Here is a 21,499-nt window from a genome sequence, read left to right on the forward strand (position 1 = left end):
CTAATGTGTCATTTAAGGCTGATATTTCCTTATTGATTTTCTGTTTGAATGATCTATTCATTGTTGTTAATGGGGTATTTAAGTCCCCTACTATAATTGTATTTTTGTCAGTTTCTCCCTTTAGTTCTGTTAGCTGTTGTTTTTATATATTTTGGTGCTCCCCAGGTTGGGTGCATAGTAAGTGTTATGTCTTCTTGATGAATTGCCCCCTTTGTCATTATGAGGTGTCGGTTTTGCCACGACCAGCATGGCCAGAGAGCAAACGAGACCTGAGTAGGGGCAACTAGGGATTGAGAAAAAGAAAGAAACAGACACAGAGACAGTAAGTAAAGCTGGGACCAGGTGGGACACTGTTCTCAGATGGAGAGATAGTGACCCAGAACTAGTGCAGCACATTTATTATATACGGCACATTTATTATATAGGAAGTTTTACTAGACTTTAAAACAAAGGAAATTATGTTAAAGTCATGCTTTAAAGATCAGGCTGCATTCTTCATTCTTGTGGCTTTTCGTAATTGTCAAGCCTGGTTGGACCCGGATAATTGCATCCGCCCCTGGTGCCTGGCTGAACCTAGATAATGGCACCCAGCCCCTGGCACCTGAGCTAAATGTTAGGACTGACAACATTCCTGCCTTTGGCGAGGTATGTTTCCAGAACATGGCTCTGCCTACGCCGCTGGACTCAGCTGACGACCTTTGCTCAGGTGCTCTCCCAGGCACTCTCTACAATAAAGCATCCCTCTTTGTAGCTTATTGCCTTTTTTATCTTTAGATCTATTCTGTTTAATAAAAGTATGGCTACCCCTGCTTTTCTCTGGATGCCATTTGCTTGGAGTATCACCTTGCACCCTTCACTATGGGCCTGTTTGTCTTTGCCGCTGAGGTGGGTTTTCTGAAGGCAGCAAATAGTTGCTTTGTTTGTTGTTTTTAATCCTTTCTGCTACTTTGCCTTTTGATTGATGAGTTCAGTCCATTTACATTCAGGGTGATTATTAATATAAGAAAGTTTTCTATAGTCATTTCAACTTTTGTTTTCTGGTAGCTCTGTTTCTTCATTATTTCTTTTCCCTTGTGTTTCTGTCTGTTATTTTAGTTTGGAGGTTTTCTATGATGTTTTCCCTTAGTTCTAGATTTTTGTGTGTGGGGGTACCATTACATTTGTGCAAAAAAAAAAAAAAAAAAAAAAAAAAAAAGTTTCCTAAGTGCAATAGTCCTTTTTCTTCTGAATGTATCTTATCTCCATTCACTTGTGCAAGTTCAATCCTTCCCTTCCTCCTCTTTTATGTTTTTGTTATCACAAATCATTCTTTTTTCTATGCTGTGGATTCACTTCCAAATTGTAATAGTTTTTTTCTTTTTTTTTAATGCTTTTATTTCCTTTAATATTTTTGTTATATTTAAGTATTTAATACCTTCATCTGAACAAGAGTTGCAATTTTCTGCTTCTGTCTTTTAGTCATCTTACAATCTTGTATCCTTTTGTCTTTTTGTTTTAGGTAGAAGAGCACCTTTCAGCATTTCTTGTAATGCAGGACTTGTAGTGGTAAATTGCCTCAGCTTTTGTCTGGAAAAGCCTTTATCCTTCACATTTAAAAGATAAATTTTCTGGATATATTATTCTTGGCTGGTGATTACTTTCTTTCAATAATTTGAATATTTGACTCCACTCTCTCCTCATTTATAGGGTTTCTGTTGAAAATTTTGATGACAATCTAATAGGGTTTCCTTTATAAGTTACTGTCTCCTTTTCCCTGGCTGCCTTGAGAATTCTTTCTTTATCATTAATATTGAACAGCTTTAATATGATATGCCTCGACGAAGGCCTTTTTGGATTGAGATAATGAGGTGTTCTGTTAGCTTCCTGGATTTGAAGGTCCAGTTCTTTCCACAGGTTTGGGAAATTCTTGTAAGGATTATTTGAATATGCTCTCTGTTCCCTTTCCCTTTCTTCTCTTTTGTGTGTGTGTTTTTTTGTTTTGTTTTGTTTTGTTTACTCTCAATTCTCTCTCCTATTTGAGCCATTTCTAGATTTCTATCTTCCATATCACTAAGTCTTTTGTCCATCTGGTTTGCTCTATTTCCTACGCTTGCTAGTTTATTCTTCATCTCATCTATTGAGTTTTTTCAGCTCCAGAATTTCTGTTTGGTTCTTTTTTATAGTTCCAATGTCTTTGATGAATTACTCCTTTCATTCCTTTATTTTATTCCTTATTCCTGAACTTGTTGACTTGCTTTTCTGAGTTTTATATCTTGAGGTTTTTTTAGAACTGCAATATCGAATTCTCTATCATTTAAATTACAGTCTTCCATGTATTTAGTTTATTTTCTGGAGGTTTTTTATTTTCTATCTGAACTCCCTATTACCTTGTTATTCATTGTGTTTGGTGGATTATTTCTCTGCCAGGGCAATTATGGGGATGCAATCTTTTTTTTTTTTTTTTAAGTATTTGACTTCACTGTTTAGCACAGTGGTTCTCAACCTTCATAATGCCGCAACCCTTTAATACAGTTCCTCATGTTGTGGTGACCCCCAATCATAAAATTATTTTTGTTGCTACTTCATAACTGTAATTTTGCTACTGTTATGAATCGTAATGTAAATATCTGATATGCAGGATGTATTTTTATTGTTACAAATTGAACATAATTAAAGCATAGTGATTAATCACAAAAACAATATGCAATTATATATGTGTTTTCCGATGGTCTTAGGTGACCCCTGTGAAAGGGTCGTTTGACTCCCAAAGGGGTCTCGACCCACAAGTTGAGAACCGCTGGTTTAACAGGTTGATAAGTAGGGGTTTTCTTTTGTTTTCCAGTAGGTGGTGCTAAAGTACTAGATTTTATTTTCTCTTATCTACACTACTGGGGCTTCTGGGATCTCTGTGGGGTGGTGTCACCTTGGCCATGGACAACACCTCATATTACCCAAGGAGGTGGGCATCCTCTATGAGCTAATCACCTCAGTCTCAGGGCACTACGCCCACGGTGGCATGTGACAGGCTATGGGTCTCCTGGCCTGTGTGTTCCCAGCACCTCTTTCCTATAGCCAGAAGCTGCTAGCAGAGCTGCTCTGTCTGAGATGACCCAGCAGCCTCTACCAGGCTCCACTGTAATGGGTATGAAAGGGGTAGGCACTGGGAAAGGAGTTCATGCATCTGTGGCTCTGTTTTTTCCAGTGGGTTTAACCACAATGAGAACAGACCACTTACGCTGGAAAGTTGTTTCTGCCCTTTCACCATCTGCCAAGTAAGGATTTTAATGCCAGGTGGTCCACAGGAAGTGAGCAGGGGCTGGATTCCCAAGACTATGGATTTCTCTGTGCAATGATAGGGATATGTGGAATGCTGCCACCCTTAGCACTGCTTCTCTGCCCTGATACTGGGCTCAGCCTCAATGTGTGCCAGCCACCAAGTCCCCATTGCTGTCTCTGCCTCTCCAGTTTGCCCTGTGGGAGCTGCACCCTGACCCTTCACTGCTAATCACATCTGCTGGGAGCACAGTAAGCTCTGAACTGCGTGTGTGGTTCCCATCTCTGCCTTTCCTCCATCCCATCTCCCCTGTTCACTCTCATATGCACACCTTCAGATGTCTCATTGCCCTGATTCCTCAGAAGTATTTGTGTGTTGAGCAGGGAGTCCTTTATTAATTACAGATGTCCAACTTGTAACTTCAAGGGGAGAGACCTGGAGGTCCTCTCACACCGCCATGCCACTTACCTCACTCTCTCAAGTAACTTTTGATAAGAAACAGAAGCAAGAGAGCAACTGTAAGGGAGAATTTCTATTCTAAAATGGCAGGAATGCTTTTCTCCATGTTTCTTCTTAGAACATGGCCACAGTTCACACCTTTTGACACCCTGGACGATTTGTCTATCCTGGCAGGTAGATGGTAACCATATTCCATGAGAATGCAAGCTTCCCAAGGACAGAGGGGTAGTCTGTTTTACTCACTAGAATGCCAGAACACCTAGCACAGTGCCTGGCTAGAAGCAGGTATGCAAATAAGTATTTGTTGAATGAATGGTTGAATGAATTAACCCTAGCATTCATCCTATTTATAGATATGGGGAATGTGATGAAAATCAATCTCAGTTCACTGTGCCCTTTCCTAGGTCCTTGTCAAACTTTTAGATTTCATTGAAGCTTTCCCAAGCTTATAAAGAAGGAAAGTAAAATGGAAAGAAAACAGGCCAGAAATTAATATAGGCAAGGTGAGAAAAGGCCTTCAGTTGTCCCCATCTCTTATATGGTACCCTTCACCATTGCCCAAAGTCCTACAGTGTCCTCAGCAGTTCACTCCTGGTACTGGGGCTTTGTTACTACTGTAGGAGGGGAAGGGGGAGAAAAGCTGCCTGCTGAGGACTCTTGAGTATCATCTATAATCCCTCATGTCTCTCCAGGAATCAGATAGATACAAATGACGGCTTTTGGCACCTCTTGCACATCAACTGAGAGCAGGTTGTCCTGTTAGGAAAAATATTTCTTTCAGGATAATATAGTTGTCATGTAGGCAGCAACTGTTCCCAAACAGAACCTTTAGGCCAGGCCGAGGTTTTTTCCTATTTAGAATGCTACCCAGATCCCAGGAGCTATTTCCTTGTGGTATGTGTGAAGCTGGACTTGGCCTCCAATGACCTGACATCTGCCTGCCCTTACTTAGTGAAGAACCAGCCTTAGGAATTATTCCAAATCTTTCATCTCACTTTTAGCTGGAAAGCCACTGTGTGGTTGTTGCTGCACTAGTATGTGAAGTGGAGGGGCCAGTGGGTTTTGGCCAGCTCCCTGGCCCCACTGGTTAAACTTTGACTTGCCAAACCTACATCTATCAATTTTTTTTCCCTCTGCTCTCCTAGGCTCTTCCATTAGTTGATAAGAGAGGGAGGACCCTGAGGGACAGGGGGAGGTTTGGTGCTTGTTGTAACCATCTGGTCTTGCTCAGGAAAAATAATCAAGGATACTCATTTTGTTAATTTCTTTAATTTCCCATTTTTTAGGTTATGGGCAAGTAATGTTAAGCATATTTTGGCAGGTGGTGAGTTTCATATATTTGCTGAATATCCTTTGAGTGCTACCTTTCTTGGGAAAACTGAGCCTCCACGGGGGCCTGGCCCAAAGGAACATCTTACAGTGCTTTCTCTTGTTGCAGCAAGCTCTGGATAAGATTAGTTCTGCATAGTTAGACCCAGGGCCTGATAGGACTAGACTAGTGAGCTGACTCTGTCTTCCACCTCAATTTTTCCAAAATCTCTGATGGAACACTTCTTACTGTTTTCATGGCCCAAAGCTTTTTTCTTTGTGGTACTGATATGTGAACAATCTGAACAGTTCTGAGTGCCTCTAATTGCTTTTTTGATTATTATAGCCAATCCCAGAATAAATCAACATTTTCCCTCCTCAAACCCCAGACTCTGGGCTTTGGCTGCCAAGTTCTATTGCTTGATGATTCATAAGTGCTCAGAACTTGTAGAAACTCCAGAGAAGTAACACTGGGAGTAGGACAGCATGTGACTCCAAATGCCAGATTCTCTGTTGTAAGATTCTCGCATGAAGTTCTCTGTCCTTCATCTTGAAAATTTCAATATAAGTTGGAGGAGATTATGGTGAAGACTCCTGTAGGGGATAAGAATAGGACTCTTTATAAAAACACATCTTTCATATCCTAAGTCAAGGGACACTGTGGTAGTCTTCTAAAATAATGCTGCCCTCCTCAGACTCAGATCTTGGCCCCACTGTTCACTAGCTCTGTGACCTTGGGCAGCTTATTTCATGTCTCTGAACTTCAGTTATTTCATTTGTAAACTGTTACCTACCTCACAGAGCTTTTTTAAAAAATATATATGTTTTTATTGATTTCAGAGAGGAAGGGAGAGAGAGATGGAAACATCAATGATGAGAGAGAATCATCGAGCCCACAACCCGGACATGTGCCCCTGACCTGAATTAAACCCGGGACCCTTCAGTCTGCAGGCCAACACTCTATCCCAAGCATGTCAAACTCAAAGGCTAACACGGGCCAAATAAACAAGGTTTAAGTTGATGTGGGCAACAAAAAAACAAAAGCTTCCATTTTCATAGAAACAGTTTTATTTCCATAGAGACAGGCTGAATACAAAGGACTAAAATAAATGAGTAATCATTAACATAAAATAGTAGAACATTTTAATAAAAATATTTTTTAACATTAACTTAACAGGCACTGAATAATTGCACAAATTAATAAGTGTAATGCAAATAAACCTATTCTTCTTGTTCTCCGAAAGCGAAATATTTCCTGTTGCACACACCAAACAAGTCAGTCCAAGACTAATGACATGGCAGTCGGCTGCTAAAATATTCACTGCTAGTATTAGTGGAGAGAAGTGGTGCTCCTGCACATAGGCACATAAGGGAAATGAATGCAACATGATTATAGTAATCAGTCGTTAGAAAATGTTGTAGTTCGTTATTAATAATTATGTATAACAGGATATTGTAAAAATTAAGTGATGAAATTATTATTAAAACGTTTTTTACATACCATTATATTGGCTGGGCCACAAAACTATTCGTTGTAGGCCGCATGCGGGCCGCGAGTTTGACACACTAGCTCTATCCACTGAGTCAAACCAGCTAGGACTCACAGAGCTTTTTTAAGCTGGCCTGGCTAACTCCATATTCCTCCAGTACCCTTTCCTTGAATACCCTGGGTAGACTAAACTGCCATTTTATGTATTCTCATCTTGCCACATGTTTCCATAAGTCATAATACTTGATAGCTGCATCAGACTGAAATGATTCCTATACAGGACTGTCTCTCCAGAGACTAGCCTACAGCTCCTTAAGAGTAAAAAGTTTTTTCTGCTTTGTTTACCAAGGTTCTAGTAAAATACCTAGCAAACAATATGCATCACCCACTAAAACAGATATCAGTTCTTGAGTGTTTTTCTACCTGAATGTGTTTTGTCACTTTACCTTGAAATTGCTTAGCTATGAATTGATAAGGTTAGTTGTTTGTTTTCTCGGAAGTGAAAGTTCTTATTCTATTTTTCTTCTCCCACCCAAAAGAAATACTGGGTTTTCTTTCATATTTATGGAGTTCCGCAAAATTTTATGCTTGTATAGTTGCTTCACATTTATTTCCCTTTCTCATCTGCTTTCTATTTAAGGACATTTGTCAAAAATGGTTTTAGAGTCAGGGAATCCTATCCTTCTCATCTTTGTCATATTGGGTTTTGATGAGAAAGAGAGAGGACAGGAAAACCAGTATTTGGAAATGCTATGAGGCAGCATAGTCAGTGCCTGTGCTGGCTGGGGTGTGGCAGGGCAGAATGTCAAGGTGGCATCCACCTGCCATTTCCCGCCTCTTTTTTGCTGTTACCCACTTCTAAGGATGCAGCAACTAGGACAGTAGGCATGTGCACAGGCACAAGCAAACCCAAGGATTGGTGCCCAGACCCCATTGTTGTGCGTTCTACCTAAATTTGTAAATGAACATGCCTGGGTCTTGCTTTTCAGTAAAGATTCTCTAGTAAATGTGAAAGATGCTGTTTGGTGGAAGACCCTGGTAATTCTGCAGATGCACAAAGACTTTATTCTGTGACTACCTGGGTTTATAAAAAATTCTTTCTAATGATATTACAAAGAGATTTAGCACATTGTACACCATGTGCCAAGTTTCCAGAACATGTTCTCCATGACTTATCTGATACTGCTGCTTCTGCCCAGAACTCTCTTCCCATCTTTCTTTGTCAAGTAACAGTTTGCAGTCCAGAACAAATGGATACAACATACCTACACAAGAATTCATACAAATTGGTGGTGAAAATGTCCAGTAGGACATTGGATTCATCACTTAACTCATATTTGCTGAATACTGCCCATGTACTAAGCTTAAGTAGAAGAGGAAGATAATATGTATGGGGCACACACACATACATGTTTATATGTATATAATTTCATTCCATGTTCATAATAATCCTGGGAGATGACACCACCCTTATTATACATCAGGAAATGTGTTCTTAGTTGTTACATAATTTTCTTAAGATCCTCCAGCCTGTCACTGGTGGAGCCTGGATTTGTCTGACCCTGAACCTGTGTGCTACATCATATTACAGTGAGCAAATTAAAGAATAAATCATTTTTGCCCTAGCCAGTGTGGCTCAGTGGATGAGCATCGGCCTGTGGACCAAAGGGTCCTGGTTTCAATTCTGGTCAAGGGGACATACCTCGGTTGCAGGCTCCTCCCCGGCTCTGCCCCGGCCCAGGCCCTGGTCAGGGCTCATGCAGAAGGTAATCAATCGATGTATTTCTCTCACATTGATATTTCTCTCTGTCTTTTCCTCTCTCTTCCATTCTCTCTAAAAAATCAATGGAAAAATATCTTCAGGTGAGGATTAAAAAAATAATAATAATTAATTTTTTTAAATTTGGGTTAATGAGGTGCATCAAAAACTAGTGATGGTGTAAGGGAGACAGAAACTGTTCTAGATTGACAGAAACTAAGTGGTGATAATAGATACAACATTTAAGAATTCAGATGTGAGTCCATAGTGGTACTCAAAAAAATAAAAAGAAATGGGAAAAGTTCTTTACAAAAGAACGCTAGTGGAGAAGGAATGTTAGAATATTTAAAATCACCAGGCAAAGATCACCAATGGATACTAACGCCAGTGGATGAAAGGGTGATGGAAGCAGAATCGTTCCATGTTTCCACATGTCACCACACAGATTACTTATCAATTACAAAGGGGAACGTATCTCTTTACAGCACAGAAATGAGTGGGCACCACCTTAACCAAGCAGTTTAGCCAGTGTCACCAGGAAAGAGGCAGCCTGACTGTATCTATCCTGACCAGGTGCAGTGAGAGGGGCACAGCATTACCTACATGGTATTCTTGTTAAACAAGTGTTCACTGTGAATCTAATCATGGGAAGACAGACAAATCCACAATGGGAGATGTTTAGCAAAACAAGCAGCCTGGACACCTCAGTGAACCAGCCAGATGCAGTGCAGGAACCTTGATTAGATCCTACATCAAGGGTGGGGCCACTGGAAGAACTCACCTTCTTCAGTGAAAGGTGCTTTAGAGCTTCCTCTTCATCTCAAGTCTCCATCACCACCACCCTAAGATGATACAGGAGAGCCAGTGGCCCTCCCCTTGAAGTGCAGTCTTGTTACTTCTCATATTTAGTGAAGTTTTGCCACTCTCAGACCAGGGCTCTCGCCTGGCCTCCATCAAATCCTTGACCTTGTTGACTTTCTATACCCCTCCTCTGGCTCCCTGGCCTGCATGGGGGGAGGGGCACTGTTCCTCCTTTCACTGAAATGAGCAGCGGCTGCCTTGGGTGCTTAGATATCCCTTCCATCAGTGCCTTCTCCCTCCCTGCACCTCCATCATCCACACAGCATGGATTCAGTTCCTATCGTTTGTCATAGAACTTTGCTTTTTTGCTTATCTTGCAGGTTCAAGTGTGAATGGCCTGGAGGAGCCCAGCATTGCCAAGAGACTGAGGGGCACTCCTGAGAGGATTGAGCTAGAGAACTACCGCCTGTCTGTGAAGCAGGCAGAGGAGCTACAGGAAGTGCCTGAGGAGACACAAGCTGAGCACAACCTGAGCAGTGTGCTAGACAAGGGCCTGGAGGAGGACGTGGCCAGCAGGTCAGCCTATGCTGGGAGCTGAGGCCTGGTTTTCCTGTGTGTTGCGTGTACCTGTGGCTTAGCAGCCTCTTCCCCAGATAAACATGCTGCCCTACTTGGGGAAAGCAGCATAGCACCTGCCAACAGCATGGGATCTGAACCAGACTGCCTGCGTTTGAATCTTGTCTGTGCCACCCACCAGCTGTGTGACACTAGTCAAGTTATGTCACCTCTGTATGCTTCTGTTTCCTCATCTGTGAAACAAGGGCAATACTAGCACCTTCCTCACAGAATTGGTGTGAGGTTTAAATAATGTATAGTGTTTAAAACAGTATAAGCACACCTCGTTTATTACACTTTGCTTTATTGTGCTTCACAGATGTTGCATTTTTTTCACAAATTGAAGACAAGGCCCTCTACCAGCACAAAGATTATGGCTCACTTTATTGTGATACTTGCTTTAATTCAGTCACCTGGAACTGAACCCACAATATCTCTTCAAGGTCTGCTGGTGCTCAGGCACATGTAAGCACTATCTATTACTTTGCATAATGCTGGACCATTTACAAGGGACTTCCGTCTCCATCACCTCACTTGGTCATCCTCTCAGGAATCCTGTAAAGTAGACAAGAACATGTATCTTGTCACTATACAGGTAAAGTAGTAATGGTGACTGAGTTAAGGATTAAGGATTGACTAAGATTCAAACTCATGTTTTCTGGGTCCAAGATTCTTCCTGTTTTCCCTGCTGCCTGCTGATTCCTCCTCCCCTGTTCCATTTAGATCCTTCTCTCTTCATCTTGTTAGCCAGTAAAGATCACAATCCATATGACTTAATTCAGAGATTCAGTAAGTATTTATTGAACACCTACTATCACTTTACACTTTGCTATTCATTGAAAAGGTAACAGAAAAATGACAGACATAGGTGCTGCCCTCAGGTTATTGTTTACAAACATAATGGAGGGAAAAGAATCCCACACAGGAACAACAGCAGATCTGAAGCAGTGTGCTATTGGGAGCTGGTGGTTCCGTGGAAGGAGCACCAGGGGTGAAATAGCTGGCTTCTGTTTTAACTTAGCCACCATCTCACTGTGCTATTTTGGGAAAGCTGCCTCACCTCTCTGGGCTTTATTCTTTCCCCTATACATAAAGAGAGGAGCAGAATATTTGTATCCCAGGAACCACACACAGCAGCCAGTGGTTTTATTCTTGGCCAGTCCTAGTGTTTTAATTATGTTTAACTGAGTGATGCCTTTGGGGAACATGCATGCTCCAACCCCTACCACACCCCTGTGTTTGCTGTCTTTACCCAAGGGCTTTATTCTTATTACCTGCCCAGGCCTGCCAGTGTCAGTACAGAAGGATTCAAAGTGCTCAATAGAAGATTATCAAGGAGCTAGAGAAACAAATATATAGCAATATGAAAGAGAAACAAACATTAAAAAAGGAATGCAAACAAGATAACTTTTTTTTTTTTAAGATGGAATAATATTGGTATTGGCCAGACTCTCCTGCAGAGCTGCCACAGTGGGACCACTTCCCATGGCCCCAGACTAATGGACACACACTTCTTTGTAGCCATGAGAAAGGGAACATGTGGGGATAAAGAAAACAGCTTTTTTTTTTTCAAGTTCAAAGAATGTTTTTATGAAGCTGTTTGCTGGAAGATCTCCATTCAGCTGCAGTCCAGCACCTCATCCCTGGTGCCAGACATACTCTGGGTGGACTGCCTTTGGGGCTGGCCCCACCAACAGCTCTTCCATGCATTCTGGGGCAGCCTCCCCCTTGGTACCTGCATTTCTGCAGCCATCACTACATGCATGTTGTTGTCATGCATCCCTGCCCATAGAGACATACCACTCCCTGCTGCATCCATGAGGAAGAGTCCTTGCTTACAGTCAAAGCAGAGCTGGTGGCATGGCCTCAGGTATGGGCCCGATCACTTTCCTGCGGGAATAATGTGTTCTCCGCTGTCATTTATAAACTGGAAACTAATGGGCAACAAGTTGAGACAAAGTAGGAAGGGCATTCCAGGAAGGCTAAGTCATGCCTCTATAGCAGGGTGTGATTGGATGGGTAGCATAGGAGAATATGATATCAGTTAACATCAAACAGTACAATAAATGCCTTTATCTTAAATTTGAGTTTAAAAAAATAAAAGAAACAACTAGCATTAGCTGCATACAGAATAAAACATGGTGTCTTAAAGGTGAAATGCTCTGAGGAAGGAGCAGGAGACTTGGCCTTGTTTCCCACAGGAAAGCAATGGCACATATTTTTTCCATCTTCCCTGCAGCACCAAGAAGTTAGGTGCATTTTCAGCCCTCAGTCCTTCCTTGATGAGGTGTTGGTCTTAAAAATGAGAAATGACAGAGTTTTAAGGAATTAAGCAGTCCAATCCAGAAACTCACTTTTTTTGTTGTTGTTGTTAATCCTTACCTGAGAATATTTTTTTCCATTGATTTTTTTAAAGAGACTGGGAGGGAGAAGGGGAGAGAGAGAGACAGAGAGAGAAACATCCATTTGAGAGTGACACATCAATTGGTTGCCTCCCACATACACCCCAACCAGGGCTGAGGATCAAACCTGCAACCCAGGTACGTGCCCTTGACTGGGAATTGAACCCACAACCCTTTGGTGCACAGGCCAACACTAACCACTAAGCACACCGGACAGGGCCAGAAACTCACTCTTGACTAGTTTAAAGAACTTTAGGTGTCTACTCTGGGAGGCCAGTGCAGTGTGATGTTTCAGAACATGACTTTGTAGTCAAATCAGAACTTAATCCTAGCTCTGCTAGATGTAGGCAAGTTACTTTGTCTTTCTGTGCCTCAGTTTCCTCAACTACAAAGCACACTTCATGGGTTTGTTATGAGGATTAAATCAAATAAAGCAACTGACAGTGTCTGGCACCCAGTGAGCACTGACTCACTGGCAACAGTTACTGTTACTGCTCTCCTTAGCTCCACACACAATGTAGGTGCTCCCACCAGGAGGGACAGGCTGGGCTTCTTCCATTCATTTCCTTAAGTAGTTTATCTGCCAGAAATTGGCTTTGGCTCAAAACCACTTGCCATAGGGAAGTGCTCATCAAAAATTGCCTGCATCAGAATTGCCACAAGGACTTATTAAAGCACACGTTGCTGGGCAGTTTGTGATCCAGTCAGTATGGGCAGAACCCAAGATAATCTATTTCTAAAAGGTTCCAGTGATGCTGTGTTCTAGAGACCCCACTTTGAGGTCCACCACTCAAAATTTTCCTGATGAAAACACCACATGGGACACTTAGTAAAAAGATGATTTCTGGGCCCTCCCCTGGAGTATCAGATATAGTGGATTTGGGATGGAGGCCAGGAATATCTGTTTTTAACAGACATTGGGTAATTCTTACCATGGGCTTCGTGAGTCAGTTCACACAATTGGAGACTCTAGCTCAGGCCTGATCAGCTTATGACCCTTTTTTGGAGTAAGGGAGTGGGAGCATCTTCCCAAGGAGATCCTGGAAATAGTACTTTTATTTTCTTTGGAAGAGACCAAGTGCCCAAAGACCAGAGAAAACTGGCTTTATGATTTTTGTTTTGTTTCTCCCTGATTGCTTATCTGGAAGACTTTGCTTCAGGCAATGAAGATGGCTTGTGCAGTGCCCCTCTGCTGAAATCTTTAGTGTTTATACATTCCTGGCTCTAAAGAACAAGTCAGTAAGAGCTGGAGCAGACAGCTCCAAATGGGACAGCCAAGGCTGTCCCATATGGTGCCCCAGAATTCTATGACAGGCCAGCACACAGGGCCTTGCCCTCCATCTGAGAAACACCACCAGGAAAAGCCTCTCCTTCAGGGCTGACTTTAAATATGTGGAAATTCTTGACTGTTCCTCTCTCTCTCCTGCCACACCCCTCCTCCAGCAGAAGCAGTAATGTGAGTCATTACTGAGCAAATGCCAGTTTTAGCATGCATTAAATTTCCACCATGTAAAAGATTGCTGGACGATGTTAATCCCCAGTAGTCTGCTCAGCTGGGGAGTGTTTACATGGTTGTCAGAGTGGGCGGGATCTAAGAGTGGCCAAGCAGGACAGAAGATTATACAGAGCCCTGACCAGTTTGGCTCAGTGGATAGAGTGTTGGCCTGTGGACTGAGGGGTCCCAGGTTCAGTTCCGGTCAAGGGCATGTACCTTGGTTGCGGCCACTTCCCCAGTAGGGGGTGTTCAGGAGGTGGCTGATCGATGCTTCTCTCTCATCGATGTTTCTAACTCTCTATCCCTCTCCCTTCCTCTCTGTAAAAAATCAATAAAATATATTTTTTAAAAAAAAGATTATACAGAGATTCACTGATTATAAGTACATTAATTTAAAAGTGAAAGCCATGATTCCCCATTTTCCCTTGAAAACATCCAGGAACTTCAAGTGGAATGACATACAATAGCTTGGTTTATTCATAGCAGAGCCTGCCCAAATCCCTGGTCTCCACATTCTGAGGTTTGACCCAGGCATCCAGGACTTGCTGCTGCTGCTCCTCCTGGTTTGCTACCCTGAGAGCTGCTAGTGGCTAAAAAACTCTTGGGTTCTTGGAGAACCACTCAAGAGGGCACAGCATGAGATAGTGTGGTCGCTGAGGGGAACCCTGATTTCTTACACAAATGACCCAGCATCTTTACATGTCAGTTTCTGCATTTATAAAAATGGGGATAATTATAATAGCCATGTCTTAGAGTTATAGTGTAGTTCTGTGAGCTAATATGTGTGCAGGGCCTGAGTAGGTCACCAGGGCACAGTGTTATTGTTGTCCTGAGATGTGTCCTCCTAGACTAGCATAACCTCTGTGGAGTAAACCTCATCTTGTTAGAACCTAGTCCATGTACCCAGCTGTTTTGCTTCCTCCCACCAGACCCCGTCATGGCCTCAAAGAGAGGAAAACACACCTGAGAGTTGTTTCAGGGAAGGTGCTTTGAGATGAGTGAGTGGGTGTAAATTGTAGCATGGAGGATTTTTGCTAGATATTATTCTAACTGAAAGGGGCAGCTCCTTCTCATGGACACTACCAAGAAGCTTCAGAGGTACCATCTCTGACACCTGAGAACTTAGGCAGACCCTGCCCTGGATTTCTATGGTGTGGTGGTCCCTTATATTTCTTGCCCATCTTGGCTGTGTGGTGACCCAGGGGAATCCAACCTAAATCAAACTGTTACATGGAACAATATATTGTTACAAATGACAGATACCTGTTATGACAGAGAGCTGATCTTGATGACTGGATTTTCTGGCCCTCATCTCTCTTTGGAGGCTGAGTCGTAGGAGGTCGCTTGTCCTTTCTAAAGGACAGAGGAGTTGGTTGTCATTATGCTTTGCTCTCATATAGTGATTCTCCCTACTTAAAGTTTCCAGGCTGTATCCAAGGAGGGTGGGGGTGTCCTACAGATTCCAGCCTCTTCAAAGGCCAGATTCAGAAATTCAGACACTAGGAGCAGGCAAGTATGTAAAATAAGCCTTGAGGTGCTGAATTTACATTGGAAATCTTTCGTGATATATGGAACCTGGTCAAACCCAGATAATTACTCCCAAGATCCTGTGGAAATGACTGCCAGGAAAGGAACACTTGGCAGCATCTGTCCTTCTCGAAGGTGGGAAGACCGGCTTGTCTGTCTCAGTTTCCAATGCATCTAGCAAAGACCTCTCAGAAATGGCCTGAGAGTTTGCCGCTTATGAAGAGAGGCAAGGGTTGACCTTTCCGTCCTATTTTTTTTTCTCGTCCTATTTTTTTATGCTCTGTGCCTCACTTGCTATTCTCCCAGGGCCCTTGAGCTGTCATTAAAACTAGCCACTGTGGCACTCATAGCTTTAAGGGCAGCCTCACTGCTCGCATTATGCACAGTGTAGCCCTCATCCTGAGTACAAGGGGCAGGGCTGCACTAAGGCCCCTCCCAGGAAGCTGCAGCGCATCTCGTCCTGCCTGCTGCCACTGGGCAACCACTCAGGCACATAAGAAGGCCAAGTTGGCCTTCCCTCTGCCCACCTAAGACTTAAGATGAGCATAGGAAGCATTCTTATGCTTATTTCATGTTCAAAAGCTATTGAATGACATACATTGGGCTACACGTTGTTTATTAATAAGTAAATAAACAAATGAAAATATAAAGGTTAGGTGAAAAAAATAATACCTAAGTAAATACTGAAAAATAATCAAAATCCAGATCCCAAGCTTTCTGTCTGTAGTCTAAATTCTTATATCTACCCACTTTAAACTGCTTCCCACCAATCCTCCATCCCACTACAGTCATGTTTTGCCTTATTTTATCATGATGTGTTTCCATCTTATCTCCTTTGAGAATAAGGATCTTTTCTGTGTCACATTTATGTTTCCTACAATGTCTAGGAAGTGCATTATAAGTAGAAGATATTCAGTAAATTTTAGTTGGGTGAATGGATGGATAAATGAAGTAGGATTCTCCAAACAGCTGCTTACAGTAAGGAGTTGGCTCTTTTTATTTCTGTGTCCATTGGCTGAGCTTCAGTAGATGCTCAAAAATGTTGAATGAATGAATGTGTAACGAGTAACCAAATAAATGAATGGCTAGAGTCCCAGATTGTAACACAAGCACAATAAAAATCAGTAGAGTTCCTAATCTCCACAACATGCCTACAAGGCAGGTACTAACACTGCCCCCTTACTGAGGCTTGGAGAGCTTAAGTAATCAGCTCAGGGTCACACATCTGGTAAGTAGCAGAGCCAACATGGCCCTATGAGGACCCACCCACCTGAGAAGTAGGAATGCAACCCACAGGAATGCCCTTACTTCTGACCCAGCTGGCATGTAGAAGTTCCACAAACCACCCTACGCTCAATAATTTGCTCGAAGGACTCACAGAATCACTGAAAGGTGTTACACAGGGAAAGGGCACCAGTTGAAGTCAGCCAAGGAAAGACAAGCATAGGGCAGAGTCCAGAAAGATTCAGGTGCAGAGCTTCCTATGCCCTCACCTCATGCAGTTGGGACAATGTCATTTTCTTGATAGTGATGTGTGATGATACCCAGGGAGCTTGGCTCTCCAAGCCTTGCCATTTAGAGTTTTTATTGGGGCTTGGTAACTAGGCAGTGCTTTATCACAGGCAATGCTGTTGCCATTTGAAACTGATTGGTTGACTGATTGATCAATTTACCATGTGGTTGTGGTTGCTCTCCAGGTCCACTGCATGACCCAAAGCACTCACCCTAAATTGCTGGCCTTTCTGATATGGCCAGTCCTTACCCTGAATCACATTAGTAGACTATCCACCATGACCCAAGGCCCCCAGCAAAATGGGCATTCCCACCCAGCAGGGCATTCTAAGGCTAAGTTCACCTCCCAGAAGCTGAGGGCAGGGACCAAACCTTTCTTTGAGCAGGTTAAGTTCTTTACTCCATAGGCAGTGATAGCATTACAGTGTACTAACCGGCCCCTCTCTGGCTAAGGGGAGAGTTACCCACTATCACAGGAAGTGGGCCAGCCGCCCACCCATGCCTGATGCTCCTGGGTTATGAGGCTCCATCATGCCAGAAGTTGGACCATGCTTTATTATGAAAGCCCATTTCCTCCAGTCCAGTCAGCTACACATTTCTCACTAAGAGAAAAGAATCTCCTGGAAAAAACTGGTAATTATCTACCATAAAACAGGTCTGAGCAAACTGTACAGCTTGTGCAGTGACATTTGGGATTTTCTTCCTGCCATGAAGCCCCACAGCGTTGTAGGGCACCAAGTGTTTTTTTTCCTCCACTTCCTGTTGTCCTGCTTCTCTCTGTGAGCAGGGAGGAGGTTGGTGCCTAAAGAGTGGAGCTCCACATTTGGGGTTTGTGTAAGTCATGGTGAGTATTTATCACAGGCAGTGCTGCTGCCATTTGAAACTAAGCCAGGCTGTGCTGTGAAGGGAACAGTAATGGGAATGCAGCTGCTTGTCAAGAGCGATGACCCAGGGGTTGGGGTATTTCCACCCTGCCCCCACAGTCCCTGCACTGTACTGTGCAGTTAATGGGGCCTTTGCTGCCACATTACCTGTCTGTTTCCCACAGTATCCAGCTCAAGTCATGGCACATGGTGGGGACTCAAGGAACATTGTGAAATTGAGTGTGATACCTCCCCTCCAGAACCTGCATCTTGCCTGCCAGCCAGAGTGTGGTTAAGACTTTATTCATTCCTCTCATGGCAGCTCCTCCTTCCTCACCATGGCTCTCATGAGAGCCTTCCTTCCAACCCACCTGAGTCAAGTACAATTGAGTTCCTCAAACCAAATACTGGATCATAATGAAAGGAGACTTAATCTCCATTCTTGATTCCTGGGGTCATGAATTTACATCAAAATGGGCCCACAGCCTGCAGCTTCTGAGGGCCTCCACAAGACCAGACTCTAACCCAGTGATGGCGAACCTTTTGAGCTCCGTGTGTCAGCATTTTGAAAAACCCTAACTTAACTCTGGTGCCCTGTCACATATAGAAATTTTTTGATATTTGCAACCATAGTAAAACAAAGACTTATATTTTTGATATTTATTTTATATATTTAAATGTCATTTAACAAAGAAAAATCAACCAAAAAAATGAGTTTGCGTGTCACCTCTGACACACGTGTCATAGGTTCGCCATCACTGCTCTAAACAGACCACCCACCAGACTAGGCTGTCCACTCACATGGGTTAGGTCATCATGGCTCACATGTAGGTATGCCATTTTGCCCGCTGTTCACTCTCCTCCCATCTCCTCATGTGTCTTACCTGAGCAGAGAAGTAGGCTGGTCTCTCCAAGGTTGTCCTCTCCCCGCCCAGCAGTGCTTTGTGGGACGCTTTGCCTCGGATGTGGCTTTTAACCATCTCCTTCATGGTTTTGTCATTCCCTCACTTTGGTTGTGTGATTGTTTCCCCACAGCAGTTCTGAGTCTGAGATGGAGGAGGAGGAGGAGCCTCCACTGCCCACCTCGGACCTGGGTGGTGTTCCTTGGAAGGAAGCTGTGAGGATCCATGCTCTTTTAAAAGGAAAGAGTGAAGAGGAACTGGACGCCTTGAAGAGCTACGAGCTTAACAATGACAATGAGGAGGAGGACTACTACGAGGAGGAGGGAGAGGAGGACTATGACGAGGAAGAGGAGGAGTCTAGTGAAGGTCAGAAAGCAATCTCTTCTCCTATCCCGGACCCTGCCCGTCACTGAGGCAACCTGTTTTATGCCTGAGCATGAGAGGTTTCTTTGGCTGGAGTCACTTAACGTGCTTACACAGAGCCCCAGAGACATCCTTCCTGTCTCTCTCTGACCTTAGATACAGGGGCAGAGAAGACCATCGACAGTGGAAATGGTGTCCCTTGTGCACGTTCTGAGTTGAAATTGGATGGTAGAGGGTCAAATTAGGTTCTTCATTCTCCTCTCCTCATTTTCTATTTTTTTCCCTTTTAGTTTCAGTGAATGAGGTTTATTTTAATAAAGAAAGGGAATTTAGCTTTCTAGAGGATTCCCTAACACCTAATCCTCGATATTGCAGGCTGCAAAGATTGAACTTCACATTCATTCAGAGCTGCTGTCATTGAGGAGGGAGCTGTGAGCTGGGGGCCCACTGGAGAGTGTTTAGTCAATGATGTGTAGTAGCATGTTTGGACCAGTGTTCTGAGAAGGAGCATCAGTTTCAGCATTGAGTTGGTCTGGTTGGCTCTGAAATGTTCTCTTGGTTTGGACTCAAGATGTCCCAACTCTGTCTCTATATCTGGTTCTGTGTGTCCTTGAGTGAATAAGGAAGAACTTGCTGGGCTTTCTTCTCTTGCCTGTGTAAGAGAGGGTCATTCTTTCCCTCTCCTGGCTGATAGGTGGTAAAGAAGAAAATGGGCAGATAGAGACCCGAGTTCCTCTGAGGGCGATGCCATGACTATTCCCTGTATGCTCGCCAGGAGGCATGGTGAGCACCAATTCCTCCAAGCCATCAGAAGAGCAGTCAGTTCTGGATAGCCTGGGCACGTGGAATTGGCACTAGATGGTTCCGCTGCCCCATCCATCCCAGGGTCTGTTTTCTCTGGCACAGTAAGGACCAAGTGTTGGCCAGACACAGTCCTGCCAGCCAGTATGCATGTTACTGAGTAGTCTCGGGGGGCTGTGTCACTGTAAGACCCCAAGCCTGATTAGGCACAGCAGGCAGAAAGAAAGCACATGCTGACATGACCTTGAGGTGCCCACATCAGCATGAACCGTCAGAGGCAGGACATGCACTCAGGCTCCCTAAGGAGTTTCTCTCCACCTGGTTCTTCTGCTGAGGTAGAACCCACCAGGTTGCACTGCCCCTCCCCCCTTACTCAGTCTTATGTGCAGAAGGAGGCAGGCCCTGGGTCAGGAACCTGACACTGGGTTCTTTTTTCCATATGCTGTGTCTCTGGCATATGGTCCATCACTGGCCTTACATCCCTGCTAGTCATAGGGGTTGAGCGTGTTCACAGCTCTTTCGGGGAAAGGTATTTTGTTTGTATCATTCCAGACATCATTATCTCCATCTGATGATTAATATGTTTGGTGGCCTGTAGCCCCAGACATGGCTTAGGATCACAGCCTATTTCCTTTGCAGGAGCATTTAGCCCTGCCTTCCCTCACACAGACTTAATTTCCCAGACCTGGACCTGGCATCAAGACCAGGGGATGGACTTTAAATAGAAAAACACACATACCAGCAAATTCTGCCAACACTGGGCCTTTGTTCTTGACTTCTAGCCTGTGTGCCTTGAGCAGTGGACTTCAGTGCCTGTGTAGACAATGACAGGACATTATTGCCTTCCACTTAAAGATAACTCTTACTCTTCTCTTTTCTCCCTGTTTATCCCCACATGGGATTCTTGTTGCTGTGCTTGTGGGTGTCTGACTCCACCTTCTGTAGAAGGGGAGTATTGCCCCTGGGACAGAGAACTACAAGGCCAGTGGCTCCAGTGTCCGTCAAAGGAAGAAGATTCGGGTACATGTAAAGGTACCCATTCTGCCTCTTGCCCACCTTCTACCCTGGCTCCCTGGTAGCCTTCACAATCTGCCTCCAAGAGCAGGTCCCACATGAAAATATCTGTGTTATAGAGCTGCTCTGACAGGCTTTGCCACATATCCCTGGGCCCAGTCTTCATGAATGGTCATGTACAAAATAGCACATGAGACAGAGATTCAAGAGGAAGTCAGAGAAGACTCCCGAAGCAGCCTTACAATGCCCCTCATATGTTCTGTTGCAAGTTCCCCTCATCCAGTTAAGACTGGCTTCTTCTCTAATGCAGAAAGCCTCACATTACATCACTACTCCCAGCAGTGGTTCAGATGCCCAGAACCTCCCTCCATGGTGCCTTTTAACATTTCCCTGGGAAAGAAAAGTGCTGGCAGATAAGTCCTCAAGGCTCCAGGGAGAAGATTCACTCTCTTCCCTTTGTTGCCAGGAGGATGAAAAGGAGCCCAACATTTTTCTCTTTGACTTATCTTCCCTAAGACATTCATTCTGTTTGGTGACTTTGCTGTGATTCAGCCCCATCCAGCACCATAAAAACTAATTGGCCTTAGAAACATCCGTGAATCTATAGTGACCTGCAGCTCTGTGTTTAACATAGTGTACTGCCCATATCCACATTTGGTGATCTTTTTGGCATTTTCTGCCTATATCACATTTTCTGTTGCTTGTAAATTAATAGATTGTCTTTATAGTAATAAAGCCAAAGCATATTATACAGTTAGATTGTTGAAAACAGGTTCCCATCAGGAATGACAGAGTCCTTCAGATCAGGTGGCACCTGCTCTTGCTGCCTGAAAAGCCATCCTCCCTTCTACAGTATCCCTTCCCCCATGTTCCTGGCTGTTCCTTTATTTTAACCCAACTGTATGGCCTGGTCCAAGCACTGATTACAGGGATCCC

General features: G+C 43.6%; 1 protein-coding gene across 6 annotated transcripts in view; it reads left to right on the forward strand.

Annotated features, from left to right (window-relative positions):
• The window catches only part of MICAL3 (microtubule associated monooxygenase, calponin and LIM domain containing 3), a 253,825-nt gene that overhangs the window by 170,152 nt on the left and 62,174 nt on the right, over positions 1-21,499 (forward strand). For 4 of the 6 annotated variants that reach the window (XM_070409266.1, XM_070409267.1, XM_070409268.1 and 1 more), the window contains 3 exons: positions 9,450-9,645; positions 18,519-18,751; positions 20,495-20,581. In XM_070409266.1, coding sequence (XP_070265367.1) covers positions 9,450-9,645; positions 18,519-18,751; positions 20,495-20,581 — 516 coding nt within the window. The remainder of the gene's footprint in view (positions 1-9,449; positions 9,646-18,518; positions 18,752-20,494; positions 20,582-21,499) is intronic. The other 2 variants (XM_070409269.1, XM_070409270.1) reach the window with 1 other exon arrangement.

Source organism: Myotis yumanensis, unplaced genomic scaffold (assembly GCF_028538775.1).
Source record: "Myotis yumanensis isolate MYYU_CA2020_CCGP unplaced genomic scaffold, mMyoYum1.0.hap1 SCAF_3, whole genome shotgun sequence".
NCBI lineage: Eukaryota > Metazoa > Chordata > Mammalia > Chiroptera > Vespertilionidae > Myotis > Myotis yumanensis.